The sequence below is a fragment of the Lithobates pipiens genome, unplaced genomic scaffold, assembly GCF_037356315.1.
Source record: "Lithobates pipiens isolate NorthernLeopardFrog02 unplaced genomic scaffold, aLitPip1_a1.2 Scaffold_22, whole genome shotgun sequence".
Classification (NCBI taxonomy): domain Eukaryota; kingdom Metazoa; phylum Chordata; class Amphibia; order Anura; family Ranidae; genus Lithobates; species Lithobates pipiens.
In genome coordinates, this window is record NW_027507784.1 from 153427255 (window position 1) to 153450254 (window position 23000).

Consider the following 23000-nt stretch of genomic DNA (forward strand, 5'->3'; position numbering starts at 1 on the left):
GAACAACATGTATTTGTCAAATATAGCCACTTAGTAAAACATGTAAAGCTCTATTGTGTTCTTCTTTTGTAAGCATACATTAACAAAGGCAACAGACAAAGAGAACGTAGTAGTGAATAAAGCTATACTGTACATTTACCTTAGCAAACAGAAAATGTTGTTTCTTTAAAGCTCTGCTGAAGCCAGCAAATGGTCAATGTATATAAAGCATCTAGAATTCTCACTCACAAGCACCTAGCTCCAATAGAACAACTCTGTCCATCATGGGAAAGGTAAGACTGATTTTGGAAACATAAGACATTTTTGATGAAATATGCCTCTAAAGTATATATACACACATTATGAACTATCCTGATCTGAGATTGAATGCAGATTTTTAATAATTGAATTATGACCTGTGTCCTAGGGTAGTCACATCCTCTAAACATTTGTAAGGAATTTTGGAGCTTTCATACACAACGTCAGCCATGATTTCTATTTTTTTCTAGTTAGTTTTTTTCCGTCTAGCCAAATGATTGAAACCCAAACAGGAATTTAATGAGTTTCATGTGGCTCTGCAATAGTTTCTAGAAATTTCCTTAAAAAAATTTAAAATGTTCATTTTAAATCAGGAAACCAAGGAAACTGAGTGGCAAAAAATCTTTAGTGCTCCATAATTGTTAAGTGTATGGCCAGCAATATTACATTCTTCCGCATTGGGAACAATAGTCTAGATCTGTTACTTTTAAAACCTACATGATGACATATGTATAGCAGCTTCAGACATAGATAAATACATTTTAAAAAAATGAGTTAATAAAAAAAACACAGCATTGTGAAATTCATAGTTCAATTATAGTTTAGTGCATCTAAAACATTTTTTGTTTAATGCAAATGTAATCATTTATTCAGTAAACTGAGATATGATAACATGAATAATGTTAGTCTGTCTTGTGACTTTGCACAGCAGACACAAATACAGACACCATACAACTACACTCAGGGCCAAAAAAATCATCCAGCAGCAAAGCGCTCCATAAATTTACAAGGTCAGCTCTACCAAATTTATAAGTTTATTTCTGTGAAGGGAGAAGCTGGTGAAGGGACATGAAGGAAAAGATAGCAATCAGAACAAGTTTTTCTGAACCTTCAGAACTGTTTAGGAGTACCCACAGACAAATGATTGTTGCCTGATCCAGTTGAATTTTATTGATTGCATTGGCCCTTGTTCCATACAGTAGGCAATTCCAGGTGTGTGCTTACAATCTTCCAAGGTTCCCATAATCCCTAAACTCAGGGTACTATGTTAAGCACCTGCTTTATGGTTATAAAATAAACCCCAAAATCTGCCAATGGTCATTTCTGTAGCTACATCTACAGGAGCAGATCCCTGTAGCACTTTGTTCTTTCACCCTTTGATTAGCTATGTTCGTGACTAAGCTAAAAGTTGGAAAGTTGAATTTAGCTGATAATACCCAAGACCATTTTTATGTATTTATATACTATTTATGTTACAAATATTTCAGAAATCAGGAGTTTCATTAACTGATGAGCAAAATTCTTTGTCTATGTAAACCAGATAATTGATTAGCTGCTAACAAACAAAGAGACAACATCACTAATTTAATCATTTCATAGTGAGGGCTGTTCCAAAATATATTTCTTTACAAACATCACTAAGACAAACATGATTTTTACACTGTTTTATATTAGTGAAATCAGCATTAACTTAAATGCTTCCTCCCTTTGGAGCCTAATGATCTTACACCGGTTAAATATATAAAAACTTGTGACAATAGAGCAGAACATAACTATCTTTTTTTAAATACAAACACCTGGTAGAAATAAAATATTTGAAGCATTCTTACTTTCTTTAATATGGGTTACCTTTTGCATTATCTATATATCATTTTATCCATATGTCATGTCTTAATTTGTTCCTTAGCATTAGTAAGAGGTGATGAAGGAGGTGCTACCATTAGCAATGTAATGTTTCCTTTTGCCGGAAGTTTTTTTTTACATAACTGTTTTATTCCAGGAACTGGGTGTTTAATAGAGCAATGCTATCCCCATCGAAGTCCATCCCCTCTTCTTATTAGCTGTTACCTGCTTTACTGAAGTCAGTTGGCAATTAAATGTGATGAGAAAACAAGGGGCAAGAAGCGGCCACAATGTTTTGTGTAGTAAACATCTCCGGCTATAATGTAATACAAAATATGAGCTGACATATTCATTAGATGCAGCAGATTGTTAGTAATAGAATATGCAGTACCTTACCATTGAGCTAAGGGACTATCAGAAAGCAAATATGAATCCTATATATGTACAAGATAAAATGTATATATATATATATATATATATATATATACACGTTAGCCACTATTTTTCAAATGTACTGAATATCTTAACAAAAGAGCAACACTTGTGCAGCTGATCAAATTTATGAATGACATTGCACCCTAGATAGAAAAATAACCCTGATTTTTATATTTTCTTTATTTTACAGATCATCTTCTATGAAGACAAAAACTTTCAGGGCCGCTCCTATGAGTGCAGCTCTGACTGCTCTGACCTCTCCTCATATTTTAATCGTTGCAACTCCATCCGTGTAGAGAATGGTAACTGGATTCTCTATGAGGAGCCTAACTACAAAGGATATCAGTACTACCTAAGGAGAGGAGACTATCCTGATTTCCAGCAGTGGATGGGCTTCAATGACTCCATCAGATCCTGCCATTTAACGACTCAAGTATGTGTAATTCTGTAAATTTTTTACTAAGGCAGAATATAATTACATTATATGCTTCGTAAACTGGTTTGATATAATTACCAGTTTTTATATTGCTTTAAATAATATCTAATTTCAATGTACAGTATATTTTCCCAGCAAAACTGAACTTCTCATTTTCCTTTTTACAGCATCGTGGGCCATTCATCCTTAAAGTTTATGAGAAAGAAGATTTCAAAGGTCAAATGATGGAGTTCACAGAAGACTGTCAATGTGTTTATGAGAAGTTCCGTTATCATGATATTCACTCCTGCAATGTCCTTGATGGTCACTGGATGTTCTATGAGGAGCCCAACTATAAGGGACGTCAGTATTACCTGAAACCTGGAGAGTATAGGAGATTTACTAATTGGGGAGCCAACAGCTCTAGGGTTGGGTCTTTCAGGCGTGTCCAGCATCTTTATTAAACAATACATGGCAGATAATTTGTTCTGAAATTCTTCATTAAATTTCTCTGGTAGAAACAAAATCATGCCTTTTGTCTTTTTTTGTCATCATTTGAAGAATTCTTTCAATAATCTTTCAAAATGTATGATCTTGTCACTGCCACTTTGGTCAAACAGGGCAAAATGAAAATTTCTGCAGATAGCTCACCCCCAGAATTTCATATTTAACAGGTCACCCTTTCTTACCCCCCCCCACAGCATCCCAGCCTGTCTAAGTTCCTGTTTTCCACATAACTGGGGGCCCTGATCCATTATTGAGGGTTCCTGCAGTGCAGGAATGCAGTATGAGAGCATGGCTTGGCAGGTATAACTGCTTGGGGGTGGGCTCCCTAAAGACACTCTTACTTTGAGCAAAGTGACAATATCTTAAAAAAAAACATTCAACATGTTATTCAAAGATTTTCATTTCCTGGGCACTGTTGTATAGCACTGTTTACAGCAAAAATACATGACTACTACTCAATAGATATCCAAAGGACTACGTTTTTAAGTTTGGGAAGCTCTATTTCTTTCAACTGCCATTGCAACTAACCTGATAGAAACTCTTTTCAACACCTGTTTTCCACTCTAGCCACATTTAAAGTATTGCATAAGAGCTGTCATCAGCCATTAACTGAGATTAGGCAGTGTCAACCAATAAGTCCCTGTATAATCATGGAAAAAATGGTAACCAACCAAGCAAGGATCTAAAGGTGGCCCTAGACAGTATGTGGCTGCCCATGCCCAACAGAAGTATATTATTTGATTGACTTCAGTCAAAGGAAAATGTTGGAAAAACATTTCACAATCATTAGCTGTAGCCAATAGGCTTCACCTGCTGGTCAGTGTATTCTGACAGCAGCGACAGCCACTCTCAGAATACAATGCCCCACCTTGGTTGTGTGGATGTAGGAATCTGTTAGTTTATTTTTATGAATATAGGAAGCTCCTTTCTTGCAGGTAAGGTATAGGGTTACTGATGCTGTGGGGAAGTTAAAAAAAAGCAGACAGCTCTAATGACTAGATCATTTTACAGGGAAACTCTACTGCAGTGATGTCAAGCTCAATTTAATTGTGGGTTGCATGAACATTATGGTTGTCCTCAAAAAGTCGATTGTATCTGTAAGACTAATTAAATGTATGCAGGGCATTTTCTCTCAGAGAATAGGTGAGGATAGAGAGAATAGGAACTCAATCACACCCCCACCAAACAATGGGTGTGGCTAAATTGCAGTGGGAGGATCCTAAAGGGGCAATAAATACAAGGAGTGTGTTCTGTGCAGAGTTCAGGGGTATGCTACGTATGGAGTGCAGAGTTCAGGGACGGGCTATGTACAGAATGCTGTGTTAAGTGGTTTGCTATGCACAGTGTGAATCAGCTCTTTCACAGGCTATTGACATCTCACTTTAACCCCTTCCCCTGGGTGTGAGGGCCACATGAAATGGCTTGGAGGGCCGGATTCCATCCAAAGGCCTTGTGTTTGACACAGGTACTGGTTTGGAGTAAATATTATGTATACTTTTTGGATACAAGAAAAAAAGCAGTTAATACATTACAAATGATCCTATAACAGGAAAGATTATTTTATTACACAACTCAGCAGTAGGTATCTCCTTTCATGTAAGCTGTATCTCATTGGAAGCTCAGAAGAAGTCATGTAATATGAGATGAGCCACTGTTCTGATTTATTCACTTGTGTCTGTAAATTTCAGCTTGATCTATTGAGTTCTGAAAACAACTATTTTTTTACAACAAAGGAGAGGAAAACATAAAAAGTAGCCTGTAGATCCACCTGGTGGCTCAAAAAGAAAATGACAAATATTATTATGCAATATTTCAAGTTTACCTGGCAATAAAAAAAGAGAATATGTACAAAGCGAATATGCATTGCCTGTAATTTACCTTAACCTGAGCTCTATGCAATCTACTGTAGATGTCTAAATAACACCTTACATATGGAGCAGGTAGATCTGCATACACGCTCTCTCTTTCGCTCTCTCTCTTTCTCTAGATAGGCCTCCTTGATATATTAACAAATTGATTACACATTGCATCGCAGGTATGAATCTGATCAGTGGTTCAGAATAACTTCTTTATTCTAGAACATCAGGCATTCTGTATATAAGGTACATCAATGAGCCTGCAGTGGTTGTACTTGAGATTATCTGTCTGGTAGGATAACAAAACCAGTATATGTTACCCTGTAAATAAAGGACTTGTTAATTAGTGGAATTATACACCTAAAACCCTTTTCCTCACTTGAGGTCCATATAAATATAAAAACAACCATACCCCATTTTCCAAACAGGATTATCATGCATTTACATATGTAATACCTTATTCTACTATTTTCCCATTTTCTACCAGTAACATGTTTGCTGTGCATTACTGTCATTTATATTGATATTTTTATTTAAAATGTTAAAAAATGTTTTCCTATGCGCTGTCTCTTTGATTTACTATTTGTACATAAATGGCTACAGAAAGCACATTTGTCTGAATATCATTGCATGTCATGCACAGTGAAGCTCACAGCAGCTTTAAAAGAGAAGCATAGAGAATGAGTAACTATAAAACATATTCAAATAATGACTTAATTTAAACAAATATTCTTAGGGATCTCCTTGCAAATAGCTGAAAGGTTGAATATGTCACTATTTGGTTCTAACACCTGAAGTCAGAAGCAATGTCAATCCATAACCCAATGGATGCAAAAGCTGTAAAGCTGTTGACACAGACAGTTGAATGTGTGGGGTTCAAAAAAGGTTTGGTATTCCTGGTCCCTCAGTTCCATCTGTTCTAATAATTGTAACATGTAGCAAAACATCCTACAAATTACAATTTTCTTATAGGGGTCTTGAAACGTGAAAAATTCAACTTAATTGCAAATCTCGATCAACAGGAAAGGTCCCACTAGTCAGTTGTTTGCATACTTTAACCACTTCCCGACCAGCGCACGACGATATACGTCGACAGAATGGCACGGGCAGGCATATTGGCGTACAGGTACGTCCAATATTCGATGCCGCCCTGCCATCGGGAGCGCGCCGGCGGCGGCGCGCTCCCGCGCTGGTCGGGACCCCTGTGAGTCCGGTCGCGGGACCCGCGGACTCGATCGCCGCGGGCATCCCCGCGATCGTCTCACGGAGCGGCCGAATGGAGGAAATGCTGTGTAAACAACATTTTTCCATTCTGCCTAGCAACTAGTGACGCTGATCTCTGCTCCATGTGATTGGAGCAGAGATCAGTGTAGACTAAATGAAAGCCCAACCCCCCACAGTTAGTAACACACCCCTAGGAACACTTAACCCCTACACTGCCACCCACTGGTTAACCCTTTCACTGCCAGTGTCATTTACACAGGAATCACTGCATTTATATAGCAGTGATTACTGTATAAATGACAATGGTCCCAAAAATGTGTCAAAAATGTCCGATGGGTCCCCCACAATGTCGCAGTCACAATAAAAATTGCAGATCGCCGCCATTACTAGTAAAAAAATAAATAATAAAAAATTATTAATAAAAATGCTATAAAACTATCCCTATTTTGTAAACGCTATAACTTTTGCGCAAACCAATCAATAATCGCTTATTGCGATTTTTTTTACCAAAAATACGTAGAAGAATACGTATCGGCCTAAATTGAGGGAAAAAAAAGTTTTTTTATATCTTTTTGGGGGATATTTATTATAACAAAAAGTAAAAAATAATGCGTTTTTTTCAAAATTGTCCCTCTATTTTTGTTTATAGCGCAAAAAATAAAAACCGCAGGGGTGATCAAATACCACCAAAAGAAATCTCTATTTGTGGGAAAAAAAGGACGTCAATTTTGTTTGGGAGCCACGTCGCACGACCGCGCAATTGTCAGTTAAAGCGACGCAGTGCCGAATCGCAAAAAGTGGTCTGGTCTTTGACCAGCAAATTGGTCCGGTCTGAAAGTGGTTAAAAAAAGTAGCTGCTTAAAATTTAAAATTTGCAGAAGTTCCATATTGGAAGTGCAGGCTGCTGAAGCCTAATGCCGCGTACACACGGGCGGACTGTATGGCGTACTTAGTCCGTCGAAACACATTTCAGCGGACAGTCTGCTCGTGTGTGGGCTTCAGCGGACTTTTTCAGCGTGCAGTCTGGCGTACTAAGTATTTCGGATTTTTCGAAATTCTGTCCGTCGTACTTTGGTTTCAGCGGACAATCCGCTCGTCAGTAGGCTAGTTCGACGGACTAAGAATGGCGCATGCTCAGAAAGGATTTACACGGCGGAAGGGTGCTTTGCTGTGTATTGGACTTCCTATTTCTAGTCCCGTCGTACGTGCTGTACACGTCATCGCGCAAGCTTTCGACGGACTGTTTGTGCATCCGTGTGTGGTCAAGTCCGTTCAGTCGAAAGTATGACGGACTGTCGGTCGGATTGTATGACGGACTAAGTACGCCATCCAGTCCGCTCGTGTGTACGCGGCATTAGTGCTGCAAAATGGTCAATAGTGCAGCACAAAGCAGGAAGAGCCCCATAGATCCACACGAGGGGGGAGACTGAAGATATTTTAAAAAATAATGTATTTTTATATCAACAATTTATATTATACAAAATGTCATTTCACTCTCTATTGACTGTTTTATTTAATCGACATTGCTCAACTGTGAGTCATGTGATAGAAAACCATCAGCGATGCCAAGAAACTAGGGACAAAAGCTTACTACAGTGTTATAGAGATAAAGCATTCTGGATAAAAAGATTAAATAAACTGGAGCTAATACTTTTTCCAGAAACAGGAGAGAAAATCTTTTGTTTTACTTTTGCTGATCAAGCAATGAGCAGCTTTATATAGTAGCTGCTATCTAACTTATCACAGATCACTGATCCTTCTATACAGCAAAAATGGGAAAGGTAAGAAATTATATATTTTAGATATAAACTGTAAACCTTTATATGTACAATCATTTTCCTTGTAATGTTTAGGCAATACACAAAATAAAGCCTATATGGTAAAACAAACATAGTACAGCCATTCGATTGCTAGCATTATTATATCTTGCATTATAAACCTATAGGTTATAGACAAGTTCATATGTCTATAGACATAATCAACTATCATTTAAGATATTCAATTAAAAAGCTTTATTTTCATTTTAAAACTCTCATCATTACACTCTTTCGTGGCAAACAGCATTTCACATTTAATATTAGATATTTCACATTCGATATTAAGCATTTTTACATTCATTCTGAGAGATGAGATATGGAGATTATGAACATTTCCATTGATCTCAGCATCCTTCAGCACTGATATGAAGAGCCTTGGGTAGAATATGGGGAACCATGACTAGCCATCAATCATTTTCCAGCTAGATTTTTATAAGAATAAAAATGATTTAGAACAAAAATCTTTTCACAATCACAACGTGCATAGATCTCCTGGAAGTTGGTAGTAGTTCTTTTGGATAGAGTTTAAAATGTTTAATATGGAACCATTTATTTTTGTTGTCTGTTAAGGAGACTTCCCTTCCTATTCCTATTCTGGGGAAGCAACAGAAAGTGAAAGGAAATCTCTGTGGTACCTTGTCCCATCAAGGATAGCCAAATTTGCGGCTAATTATTCAGCTCTCTGCTTTCATGGCTGTTCGGAACCAGGTACACATTTGCAAATATGGTGGACCTGCCCAGTTGTTCAAGCTTTCTCGAAAGTCATATTTACGCTTGCTTCCAGTATGTTTGAAATGCATATACCTCTGGAACCCTCAACAGCCCTCCTTAATCTGAAACCAGATGCTCTGCCACGTAAAAAAAATTTAAAGCTTGTACTCCAACTCCTTACAGCTGTAAAGCATAACTATAGCAAAGGATTGGAAGTTCCCATCCTTGGCTGTAGGAGAAATGTAGCATAGAGTAAATCACACATTGTTGCATGCAAACATGGAAACTATTGACCGAAATGAAATCCCCAAATTCAACAAAATCTGGCAACCCTCTATTAAACACCATCTGCCACCTGACTTTGAAGAATCTGTCCTTAAGCCATGGTAGCTAAGCACTATACGTACCGCTTTTGAGAACACATTGGTGGTTAGGCCACTACTTTCATCCCCTTCCTTCTACTTTTCTCTCTTTTCTACTCTCTTAGGATCCTTAGTATCTGGCTTGGCTGTTGTTAAACCCTCCCTGAATTAACAGATCAATGTCAATGAGGGATCATTTTTATATAGCCAAACCCATATGCTCCCAAGACAGTCCAAGGCACTTACTCTGTTTACTAAGATCCACTCAACTCCCTACCATAGTGCGCCCTACCCCTCTTTTTGGGGGCTCTTGCTCCAACCCTAGATATACCCTGTGTATCCTACAGGTCAAGCCTTCCGAATACGAGTACTGTACAGTTTAGCTTTTTTAATCCCTATGGTTAACACCTTTAACTTGCACTGTGGCCTATCCAAACAGATTGGCTCTTCCTTTATGATATGCTCACTAAATATTGTTTGTACCAACTTGATCTTTGTGCACACGCTCATTGTATTGTTACAAAATTTACATGGAACTACTGGACAAAAAAAAATCTAGCAGATTCCTCCATCCCCACTATACAGTGTGATTACACAACTTCCCCACTGTGCCTATAGTAGTGCCTATGCATCTGATTGGATGAAGCTGCTGCTTAGCTAAAAAAAATTCCATCTGATTCCTTTGATTTTTCAAGGTCCACCCACTTAGTAAATGTAATCTGGTTCATTAGGAACAGGCTGACATTTGCATAATGTTTTGCCAATTTAACTCTCATCTCTTGCTCTGATGACAAATCTAAAATTGTGGATTTCCCATCACTTTCTGTCCCAGTGGCATTGTCAAGAGGACATATAAAAAAGGTAAATCAACTTTGATGGGACAGGGACCTCATTAAAAACTTGAAAGAGATTCCAGTTAACTAAAAGCAGATATATATACAGTATAAGCAAGCATATTGTCAATTTACAGAGAACATTTACTTATTGCAAATTGGCCTGATCTGTGAAAATTGCTGATAAGGTGAATGCTTCCATGTATCAATAAATGCAAATCTATTATAGCAAATTATAGCAGTTTTAAATTCAATTTAGATCTTTTAGTGGCAGCAGCATTTCTTTGATTGCTGGGCAGCATAATAGTTCCTGGGCCATCTTGATAGTAGTCAGCTATACTGGCACTGCTGCCTCAGGTGCCAGGTATTCAGAAAATTGACATTTCCACTGGATGATGAAAGAAACAGCTGTGCTAATTTGTGTCACATTTAAATTGGATAATAATAAACCCTACATAAAACTTTAGGAAGTCATGAACTAGACGAAATATATTGTAAAGTAAATATAATAAATATGGGTTCTATTTATTCATATTTTCACCCAGGATTCACACAACTTTCAACTAAGATTATTTACTACCCAAGATTTAATTGAAAAATGTGTGAATCGTGGGTAAATGTTTTGTAGATCCAGGGGTAAATATATTGATAAGTTCCACATGAAAAATTACAGTCACAGATTATTGGGGTAACGCTCTTTTGCAGGTCTCTCTCTTCTGATCAAATTTTTGTAAAACAATGATGGATAATGTGGATTGCTTGCCGTGTTCAAAAGTGTACTAATACATTGGTAAATATAGAATACAGAAAACCAATGTATAATAATTACACACAGCTATTGTTGTTCTACACACATTTAGCGGTACCCCCGTAGGAGCTGCTAAGTGTTCTGGCCCACCTGTCACCCTGTTCAGCCTGGCATTCATTTTTCAGACACTCCAAGACAATGAACAGTCCATGAGCTTTGTTTTTTTGTGTTTTATTGAGGGAATAGAACTTGGATGCGTAAAGGAATATACGGGACGCCCAGAGAATTTTAGAACAATTAATTGGTGAATTTTAGAATTGGAACAAACTATGTACACTCCCTGTACATATTACTACTTTAGTTTCCTTCAACACTTTCCTTGCTTGCAGACTTTTCCTCTTCCTTCACAACTCTTAGCTCTCAGGATCAGCTAGCACAAAATGGTGCTTCCTGACGACGCATAATTGCGAAACGCGTAGAAGCTGTGGGCGATACATTTTCTTCAAGGAATAGGTTGGCTGAAAGGAGGGAGGGGAGAACCACCTGCGGAACATCATTGGCTTGCCCGATTCTATGATGTGTACTTATGGCTGGATAAGCTTGTGTCGGCTAATAGACACACTGAAATGTGAGTGCAATATGTTTTAAGAGATTTTTATAATTAAAGGTGAAACGGTTTTACACTATGTTGGTTTTATTTACCTTTATATGAATATACGGATATTGAGGAATTGCTAACGGGAGAGTGGATTGAGGATTGGTTATCCATTTAATGAACCGAAGGCTGATTGTATGGTGAAGTCTGGTGAGTGGCCATTCTTTAAGGTGATGGTGGCACGTTTTGGTTTCCTTTGGTGACACATGGTCAACATTTACCAAAAGATGTACCGGAACTGAGTTGAAAGAATTTGATTTGGTTTAAAGAACCATTGCATAAAAAGGACTATGATCTAATGATATATACACTAATATAATTTGATATTTTGTTGCATTCTAAGGGGTTAATTTGGGTGATTATTACATATCTATTATAAGTGAGTTTGATACACATCTAGTATAAGCACATTCTAGGATTTTGGGGCAATATTAGAAGGAGGCGCAACCCCCGAGTATATTTTGTATTCACAAAATGGTTAGGCCTGACTCCGATTCAGCCAGGACTCAGCAACCGCCTTTTTCAGGCAGGGACAGCGGGCCCCCATGGTGTGATAAGAAAATAGAAAGTTCTGGTGCTAGCTGTCCTATCTTTGGTTACTAAGCCCAGTAACCCATCTTCAGGACTCCGACCCACCCACCAGCTTATGAACCCTCTTCGGCTATTCCCGGGACATTCAAAAAAGAGCTGCCAGAATCCTCGGGCCACTTGCAGGCTCCTACTTTCCAGAAGGACTTCCACCATCACTGGCCAGATCTTGGAGATCAGGAGGAATAGACGGAAGCTGCATCCTGAACTACCAGCAAGCACAATACCGGCTTTACACCAGTGCAGTGGCTGAGGTGGTCATTGGGAGAGTGGTGATATTTAATGTTTTACACCTCCCTGCTGGGAGGTAGGTATATATACATACACTCACCTTGACCCTAGATATTTACCTACCCACCAGCATAGGTTGTTTATATCCGGAATAAGTTGCCAAATATCGATAAGCTCAGTAAAGGAATTTTTAAACAATCACTTCCAGTCTACCTTCTAAAAACTGCATTCCCAGTGACTTGCTCTTTTTTTGTGTCAACTATCCATGAACTGTTCATGAATTTCTAACTACTGCTCTTGTAGCTAATCGCCCTTACCACCATCTAGTACTGTGGCTATACAGATTCATGGATGGGATCCTGATTTCCTGCTTGATTAATATCAGCATACTGCTTTTGACAAAATTATCACTCATACTCACATAGGAATCATCAGCGATTTTACTAATTGTATAATGATATTAATGGGGGGGGGGGGGTGAATGTATGTGTGTGGTGGCCATCTGAGTCTGTAGGCAACATTGTCTAATTTAATGAAATTTGTTGGAGGTATGTTCTACTTTTGAGTGTTAAGTGAATTTATGCAATAAATACTTTATATATTTTTAAAAATTTGCCAGTTCCTCATTGAAGAATTGCTTTTGAGAATTTTTCTTTAAATGTCCTCTTTTTTTGTGCACCTTCAGGCCCTGACAGCCCTCCTGACTGCTGCTGCCATTCTCCACTCCCCCTGACAACACAGCACACACCATTGGCTCTTTACCAATCCCAGACTGTATACTCCCAGTCCTCTGAGGCAATGCTAGCTCCTGCTGTCCTCTTTGCTCCTCCTGTGCCTCCTGTCCAGAAGCTTCACGCTTCCTTGAAGGGCTCTGTCCACACCCGAGCCCCAGGCCCAATGTCACCCCCCCCAGAATGGGGAGCTCCCTCCCTGGCCCTGATGCCCCGACAGTCTAGCACTCCATCTTCAAGCTCTGAATAACTCCACCAAACTCCTCCCCAGCTGGGCTGTCCCCAGGTACTTAAAGAGGCCTAAAAAAAAAAAATACTGCGCTAAATCTACACTAGTACAACTAAAAATCGCTGCAGCCCAGTTTTATAGGATACACGTAAAAACAATAAGATAACAAAGGAACAATCTGCGCACATACATGAATACTACCAATAAATTAAATATAAACACCTATGAGTGATTACCGTATATACTCGAGTATAGGTCGATCCGAATATAAGCCGAGGCCCCTAATTTACCACAAAAAAAATGGGAAAACGTATTGACTCGTGTATAAGCCGAGGGTGAGACATGCAGCAGCTACTGTTACAGCTTAAAAGAGTGGAAAAGAGGGTCAACAATGCCCATCTGCAGCTGTATACCTCCCTGTGTCCATCCCTGTGTCCATCCCTGTGTCCATCACTGTGTCCATCACTGTGTCCATCCCTGTGTCCATCCCTGTGTCCATCACTGTGTCCATCCCTGTGTCCATCCCTGTGTCCATTGCAGCCTACCTGTGTCCTGTGCATGCCTCTTTGTCCTTCTGCAGCCTCTGTGTCCTTCTGCAGCGATCTGCATGTTTAAAAAACATACGGCGGCCATGCCAGGATCGCCGCACCTCTCCTCCTCGTCTGTGACAGACGGCGGCCATTCCACTGTTCAAAAGTCGCGCCTCCGTCTGTGATAGGCGGAACACTCAATTTCCCAGCAGTCAGTGTTCCGCCTATCACGGACATCCTCTCATCCTCGTCCGTAGTATGAGGATGAGGATGGCGGACCACTGACTGCTGGGAAATTGAGTGTTCCGCCTATCACAGACAGGGAGGCGCGGCTTTTGAATAGTGGAATGGCCGCCGTCTGTCTGCACGACACGCTGATCGGGTAGGCAGATGGTGGTGACTCGAGTATAAGCCGAGGGGAGCACTTTCAGCCTAAAAAAAGGGGCTGAAAATCTCGGCTTATACTCGAGTATATACGGTAATTAATTGATTATAATAATAGTGAGAAAAGATGATCTACCCCTTGAATTAATCAAACATAACATAATTTATAAAAATAATTATAAATAACAAGCGTTAATAATGAAATTTGAAAATCCCAGTGAAGTGATAAATAAATCCAATAAACAAGGCCATAAATGAAAAATAGTCCAGTGAGAACTTAATAAATACCTAAATTGATAAAAAGTAAAAATTCATAAGAATTCGTGAAAAAATAAAAAATATTAAGTGAATAGTAGCAATAAAAATAAAATTTAAAAAAAATATATTAGTGATAATAATAAAAAAAATGGTGGTAATGAGTGTAATAATAATGCAAAAAAAATTAAAATAAATAAATAAAAAACACCAAGGATCATGACCACCACCACAAAAAATATGCGCTAACCAAAAGGCAAGCGATTTCATACCCATAGTCAATCTCCACAGCACCTCCTCAGACCATAATCACAGTAGGCTCCCTTATTGAATAAAACAGGGCGGGACCATCAACAGCCGCACGTGAAACAGAAAGGCAGTACTCGGGATCCCAGGGAAATAGAAAGAAGATTCACCATAGCATAATTCCGTATAACAAATTTAATAAAAGTAAAGAAATACACTTACATAGAAAGCAGTAAAAACGGCCAAAAAAATGCCGGCCGGCATGCAATCAGCCGTCCAACCTACGCTGTATCGTGATGACGTCAGCACGTCTGTCACCCGACGTACGTTTCGTCGTAAAAAGAGTTATTCGTGGGGACCTCGTTTATTGGACTTTTTTATCACTTCACTGGGATTTTTTGAATTTCATTATTAACACTTGTTATTTATAATTCTTTTTATAAATTATGTTATGTTTCATTTATTAGAGGGGTAGATCAACTTTTTTCACTATGTAATCAATTAATGAATCACTCGTGGGTGTTTATATTTAATTTATTTATAGTATTTATGTATGTGCATGGCTTTTTCCTTTTGTTAACTTAAAGAGGCCTGCCTCCTGCCAATCCAAGTTGGGGATTGGTCAGGGCTCCTTGGAGTACCTCAGGCAGTGCCACCTCTCCTCTTCTTCTCTCTCTTCCAGCCAGGCCTGCTCAAATTTACCTTACCTCACACAAAATGTCCTATTCTAGCACCCACCTAAGTAGAGGGTGCTACACACACACACACACACACACATACACACGCTCCACAAAAATACTAAGCATAGACAAATGTGGCAATATTCAATCATCATAATATTTTGGCAATACACTAGCAGCTGTGACAGTGCATACATTTAAATTGTGGGATACACAATTTAAAATGTGGCCATACAATATCTCACAATAGTGAGTACACCTCTCACATTTTTATAAATATTTTATTATAGCGTTTTTTGTGACAACACTGAAGAACAACACTGAAGAAATTACACTTTGCTACAATGTAAAGTAGTGAGTGTACAGCTTGTATAAAAGTGTAAATTTGCTGTCCCCTCAAAATAACTCAACACATAGCCATTAATGTCTAAACTGTGGACAACAAAAGTGAGTACACCACTAAATGAAAGTGTCCAAATCGGGCCAATTAGCCATTTTAACTCCCCGGTGTCATGTCACTCATAAATGTTACAAGATCTCAGGTGAGTAAGGGGACTAGGGGTGTTAAATTTATTGTTATCTCTCTCACTCTCTCATACTGGTCACTAGAAGTTCAACATGGAACCTCATGGCAAAGAACTCTCTAAGGATCTGAAAAAAAAGAATTGTTGCTCTACATGAAGATAGCCTAGGCTATAAGAAGATTGGCAACACCCTGAAACTGAGCTGCAGCATGGGAGCCAAGACCATACAGCGGTTTAACAGGACAGGTTTTACTCAGAACAGGCCTCGTCATGATCGACCAAAGAAGTTGAGTGCACATGCACAGCATCATATCCAGAGGTTGTCTTTGGGAAATAGACGTGTGAGTGTTGCCAGTTGCCAGAGAGGTTGAAGGGGGGGTCAGCCTGTCAGTGCTCAGACCATACACCGCACACTGCATTAAATTGGTCTGCATGGCTGTCGTCCCAGAAGGAAGCCTCTTCTAAAGATGATGCACAAGAAAGCCCACTGAAGACAAGCAGACTAAGGACATGGATTACTGGAACCATGTCCTGTGGTCTGGACACTAAGATGAACCTATTTGGGTCAGATGGTGTCAAGCGTGTGTGGCGGCAACCAGGGGAGGAGTACAAAGACAAGTGTGTCTTGCCTACAGTCAAGCATGGTGGTGGGATTGTCATTTTTCTGGGGCTGTCAGCACTGGGGAGCTATAGTTCATTGAGGGAAACATGCTGAAGCAGATCATGATCCCCTCCCTTCAGAGACTGGGCCATAGGGCAGTATTCCAACATGATAATGACCCCAAACACACCTCCAAGATGACCACTGCCTTGCTAAAGAATCTGAGGGTAAATGCGGTGGACTGCCCAAGCATGTCTCCAGACCTAAAACCTATCAAGCATCTGTGGGGCATCCTCAAACAGAAGGTGGAGGGGCACAAGGTCTCTAACATCCACCAGCTCAGTGATGTCATCATGGATGAGTGGAAGAGGACCCCAGTGGCAACCTGTGAAGCTCTGGTGAACTTTATGCTCAAGAGGGTTAAGGCAGTGCTAGAAACTAATGGTGGCCACACAAAATATTGACACATTGGGCCCAATTTGGACAATTTCACTAAGGGGTTACTCACTTTTGTTGCTAGTGGCTTAAACATTATTGCTGTGTGTTGAGTTATTTTTAGGGGACAGAAAATATACACTGTTATACAAGCTGTACACTGACTACTTTATATTTTAGCAAAGTGTAATTTCTTCAGTGGTGTCACATGAAAACATATAATAAAATATTTACAAAAAATGTGAGGGATGTACTCACTTTTGTGAGATACTGTATATTTGAAGTATTATTTTTAGGTGGCATTGACCTTCATTTTTAACATACAATAAAGAAAATGTTGGGTAGAATCCAACTGATTACTAGAAGTATTTTTTATTTAATTAAGGTGACTGTCTTGTGCTAAACAAAAAACATCTAAAGAGTTTCCCCATGCAATACAACACTGTGAATATTAGCCTCCCTGTTAGGGTTTCTCCCACTCAGGGGTCTCAAACTGGCGGCCCTCCAGCTGTTGTGAAACTACAAGTCCCATGAGTCATTGCAAGGCTGACAGTTACAAGCATGACTCCCACAGGCAGAGGCATGATGGGATTTGTAGTTTCGCAACAGCTGGAGGGCCGCCAGTTTGAGACCCCTGCTCCCACTTATCATAAAGAAGGAACATAGGAGGCTGTGATAGAAACAACTGAGTGCAGTGGGGGTGCAGGCATACAACTCTCTTGGAAATGTTGAGTGATGAAGAATTTGTGGATGTTTTAGCACCTGAAAACAACGGAATTTGCACTTACCACTCACTGGAGAGATACATTTTCACACTTCTATAGCTGCAAGCAATTCTTCATATATTTGTTGGGGGAACAGCAGAGTTGCTTTAAGTTTTCATTTTATAAATCACTGCTAGAATATATAATAAGTTAATCTTGATGGTCTTTTTATCCTTGCAAACTATAGTAACATCAAAATTATGGAAAGAGCAGAAAACAGAGGGCTAAAGAAGTATATATAGTTGGTCTTCAAAATATGTACTGTAGTAACTCACAACTGAACAAACATACTTTATATGTACATCTCACAAATGTTGCTTTTACACAGATCACCTTCTATGAAGACAAGAACTTCAAGGGCCGCTCCTATGAGTGTAGCAGTGACAATAATGACCTGCACGCTCATGTGAGCCGCTGCAACTCTATCAAAGTTGACAATGGCTCTTGGATGATTTACGAGCAGGCCAACAACAAAGGTCATCAATATTTTCTCAAAAGAGGAGATTATCCCGACTATCAACACTGGATGGGATTCAATGATACCATCAGTTCTTGTCATATGATTCCACTGGTTAGTAATAAATCTTTTTCCCTACTTAGATGTGAGATAAAAAAATATATTTTATTCAGCCAGGCATCATGTAATTAGGTTGGGCAGAATGTATGAATGTCACTGTACAGCTGGTGTGACTTGCAGTATTTAGAGCAATGTACAATTAACATGTTTTTTTTTACTTTTGGATAGGGTAGGGAGTGTGTAAAACTCAATCATGGTTTTGATGTTTATTTGCCAACTGTGTCTATTGCAGAGATTTTCCTTAATTTCCTGTCCTGTAGACACAACAGACAAAGAGAGGAAAACTCTACAAAGTGAGAAGAAATTCAGTTTTAGACAGTTGTCACCAGGACAAGTGTTGCTATTTTACGATTTTTTCCTCTATTGCTGCTTTGGTGACAATTCAAAATGTTGGATTTTACCTTGCTTTAAGTCGCAATGACTGTAGTTACAAGGAAAAGTGGACAATGTGAATCACAGAAGATGTAAAAGCCTGTCAGGGGTTCTAAGCCATAACTACACTATCCAAAACTTAAAAAAGATGTTTTAGATTTAGATGTATTACATTGACATTGTAACATTGTTACAAAGCAAATTATTATAGTTTAATTTAAGCACTTCCAGACCACCGCACGCCGATATACGTCCTAAGTTTGAAGAGGAATATCTAGCTGCCATAACCCTGGTATTCTCTTTTTCGGCCGGCGGGCCGCTTTCCGATAAGAGTGGTCTCTGTGGTGGAATCGCCATAAGATCAATTTTATCAGCAGCGAGAGAGGGACCCCCCCCCCTCCATGCTCCTGTGACCTCTGCTGCTTACCAGAGCCCTTGGCAGCGGCAGAACCGATCGGATCTTCACCCTTGCTGGGTATGGAGACAAGTGAGTGGAGGACGCGCCCCACCCATTTCCATAACATTGCAGCGTGGACGCAACGTCAAAACGGCACTTCCACCCACAGGTCTTAAAGGGCCATTTTTTTTTATTTATTTTTTTTAAACAACAACATTTTTTTTTATTGCATTTTAGTGTAAATATGAGATCTGAGGTCTTTTTGACCCCAGATCTCACATTTAAGAGGTCCTGTCATGCTTTTTTTCCTTGTAATAGGAATAAAAGTGACGAGTGAGAGCAATAATTTTACCCCTAGCTCTCCTCTGTAGCTTAAAACATGCAACCTGTAGAATTTTTTAAACGCCACCTATGGAGATTTTTAAGGGTAAAAGTTTGTCGCCATTTCATTTTGAAGCGTGACATGATGGGTATCAATTTAATCTGCTTAACATTATCTTTCACAATATAAAAAAATGGGCTAACTTTACTGTTGTCTTATTTTTTTATTAAAAAAAGTGGATTTAAAAAAAAAAAAGTGCACTTGTAAGACCGCTGTGCAAATACTGTGTGACAGAAAGTATTGCAATGACGCTATTTTAATCTTTATACAAAAAAATTATAATATTTGGGGGTTCTAAGTAATTTTCTAGCAAAAAAAACTGTTTTAACTTGTAAACAACACATCTCAAAAAGAGGCTCTGTCCTTAAGTGGTTAAAGCCATACTATATAGCGTGATTTAGGATGATGAATAAAAAGCAAAAGTATTGTTGGGACATTCAGCCATCTCTGCTTATAACCATGATCAGTGGCTAAATGCAGTTATGTTTTGCAGTTTATGGTTTTAAAAGTCATCTTCAAAGTATATTTATCACATGCTAAAATTTTATTTTAATATACCTCTACAGCACACAGGATCATTTTTGATCAAGCTGTATGAAAAGGAAGACTTCAGGGGACAAGTGGTAGAATTCACAGAAGATCGTCCACATATCTATCAAGATTTCAACTATCGTGAAATCCATTCTTGCAATGTTATTGAAGGTCATTGGATTTTCTATGAGGAACCCAACTACAAAGGACGTCAGTATTATCTGAGACCTGGAGAGTACAGGAATTTCAGTGATTGGGGAGCAGTAAACGCAAGAGTTGGATCCATAAGAAGAGTACAAGATTTTTATTAAATTTAAATAAAATGTATCACTGTATCTCTCCATAAAATCTAAACATAATTGCTCATAAACCTTTTCTAAATCTTTTTATTTAAGGAAAAATCACTGTGTTGATTATCTTTGCTATAAACGTTCTCAGCAGTAGTAAAAATACACATTTCCAAATTAGGGTTTCATGTTTTGTTAAAGTGAACCTGAACTCAAAAAATTAAGACTTGCTTTGTTGTAAGGGAATAGTTAGGAGTATCAATTGTGCCTTAGCAGTACGCAGAAAGATCACTTTTTGTCTTGTGTTTCTCCTGTAAAATAGCAGTTCACACCCTAGTGAGTCCGCCTAGGCACTGATTTGTATATACTCTCATAGATGTACAGTATATCTTCAGTGTTAAACTAAGGCACTGCTGCCTTTGACTGCTAGTCTTGGTAGAATTAGAATGAGACTTGGTGATGGCACTACTGTGTTTCCCATTGTTCTTCTTCTGGAGGCTCTGATATGAGGAAGCAAAGCTCTTCCTCTACCAATATGGCTGCCTCTACACAAAGACACAGTGTAGAACAAGACATGGTAATTCAGTAACAAGTAAAAGATCAGCTGCAGAGAGACCGCATGTGACCAGACCTTTGAAAACATACAAATACACATAAAAATATAAAATCTTGGGGTGCTTGAAGCGTAAGTGAATTATCTACAGTATATAAAAAGATTTATCTATATAAAAAGATTTATATAAAGAGACATGAAGACTAATATTTACTGGTATCATAGTTATTACATGCTCTGCAAACCCACGGTTATTTCCCCAGCGTTTTTCATCTTCATAGTAACATTTCTTCAAAGTGGATTAGTCAAGCTATGGGCATTCAAATAGTTACACTCTCTTAATAAGCAGTAAATTAACCTTAAAGAGGAAGTCAACTCTGCTATCCCTATTGTATTTTTCATCTAGTTAGTTATGAACACTTGTTTTCAGTCTTACTTTGCTTGGAGTCCATTACTCTCTCCAGATTTTATAACTGAAAAAGTACTTAAAGTAACCTATGACCCAGTTTCTCTGAGTTCCTACTAAAAATGTTACTTTTCTTGCTTTTATGCTGAATCACCAATGTCATTTCATTCTGAGTAACTGACCCAGAACATTATGCAGGTCAACAAAGTCATGGTAGTATTAAACCCTCAGTTGGTTTTAGTTTAACACATTGAACACAATAAAATAAACATTCCCCAATAAACTATAAGTTCCTACGCTTGCAGTTTACAATTCAATGCTGCCAATTTCTTCTCTCCCAGTGCTACTACCCTGAACTTCTGGTCTAGAGCTGGCCTATTAGATTGGAGAAGTGAGAGGGAAGGGGGGAGAAAGGGGTGCCTTGCTATCCTAGGATGGAGCTGTGTGTTTCTATTGATCCACACAATGAGACACAGCTTGAGTTCCAGCATACAAGAGCAGCTCCATAGAATGCAATGCATGTCACCAGCTTAAACTGGCGATAATTAAAAGATAAAGATAAAGAAATTTCATACTCAGTAAATGATTAAATCCTCTACTAAAAGTGTAGGTTAACCACTTTAGGACTGAAAGATTTTCCCCCTTAATGACCAGGCCATGTTTTGCGATATGGCACGGCGTCGTTTAACTGACAATTGTGTGGTCATGTGGCAATGTACCCAAGCAAGACGAATGTCCTTTTTTCCCTACAAATTGAGCTTTCTTTTGGTAGTATTTGATCATTTTTTTTATTTTTTGCGCTATACAAAAGAACTATTTTGAAAAAAAAAAATGTTTTACTTTTTGCTATAACACATATCCCAAAAAATGTAAAAAAAAAATGAATTTCTTCATCAGTTTAGGCCAATATGTATTCTTCAACATATTTTTGGTAAAAAAAAGGCACAATAAGTTATAGCTTCTACAAAATAGAGGATAGATTTATGGCATTTTTTTTTTTTGGGCGGTGATCAGTGATTTTTAGTGGGACTGCAACATTGCGGCGGACAGATTGGACACCTGACATTTTTTACTTTTTTGGGAACCAGTGACATTAGTACAGTAATCATTGCTAAAAATATGCACTTATTGTACTAATGACACTGGGAGGGAAGGAGTTAACACTAGGGGCGATCAAGGGGTTAAATGTGTTCCCTCAGACCCCTTTCACACTGAGGGCATTTTGCAGGCACTATAGCGTTAAAAATAGCGCCTGCGATCTGCCCTCAAACAGCTGCTTCATTGTCTCCAGTGTGAAAGCCCTCGTGCTTTCACACTGGAGCGGTGCGCTGGCAGGGCGTCAGGAAAAGTCCTGCCAGCAGCTTCTTTGGAGCGGTGAAGGAGTGGTGTGTTTACCGATCCTCCACCGCTCCGCTGGCAAAATGCTGCTATTGAGGCACATTGTGGGCAGTTTTAACCCCTTCTCGGCCGCTAGCGGGGGTTAAAAGCGCCCTGCTAGTGGCTGAAATGCTCCACAAATCCGACAGTAAAACTCTGCTAAAAATATCAGCGTTTTACCACTGAAGCTATGGGTGGCACAGTGTGAAAGGGGTCTCAGTGTGTTTACTAACTGTATGGGGGACTGTGTGACTGTGAAAATACAAAGATCCATATTCCTGCATAGCAAATCATAGAAATACAATTAATGAGGAAATCTCACAGCACAGAAACCTCTTCCAGGCAACACCCCATGTCCACAGATACAATCATTGCTTCCCTCATTCAACCCTGCTAGTATTAATGAGGTTGCTAAACGTTTATCTAACACTCATCTAACCAACTACCCCCTGGATCCTGCTCCCTCGGAAATGCTGTTCTACAACAGACTTAGCGAC

At 38.9% G+C, this 23000-nt stretch overlaps 2 protein-coding genes across 2 annotated transcripts; both read left to right on the plus strand.

Annotated features, from left to right (window-relative positions):
• Positions 1-203: 203 nt before the first annotated feature.
• LOC143924286 (gamma-crystallin-3-like) lies at positions 204-3236 on the plus strand. Its single transcript, XM_077448489.1, has 3 exons — positions 204-272; positions 2486-2728; positions 2899-3236. The coding sequence occupies exons 1-3, from the start codon at positions 264-266 to the stop codon at positions 3172-3174; spliced, it is 528 nt and encodes a 175-aa protein (XP_077304615.1). The 5' UTR covers positions 204-263; the 3' UTR covers positions 3175-3236.
• Positions 3237-7993: 4757 nt separating this feature from the next.
• On the plus strand, positions 7994-20229 carry LOC143925454 (gamma-crystallin B-like). The gene is made up of 3 exons (XM_077449988.1): positions 7994-8078; positions 17950-18192; positions 19916-20229. The coding sequence occupies exons 1-3, from the start codon at positions 8070-8072 to the stop codon at positions 20189-20191; spliced, it is 528 nt and encodes a 175-aa protein (XP_077306114.1). The 5' UTR covers positions 7994-8069; the 3' UTR covers positions 20192-20229.
• The last annotated feature ends 2771 nt before the right edge of the window (positions 20230-23000 follow it).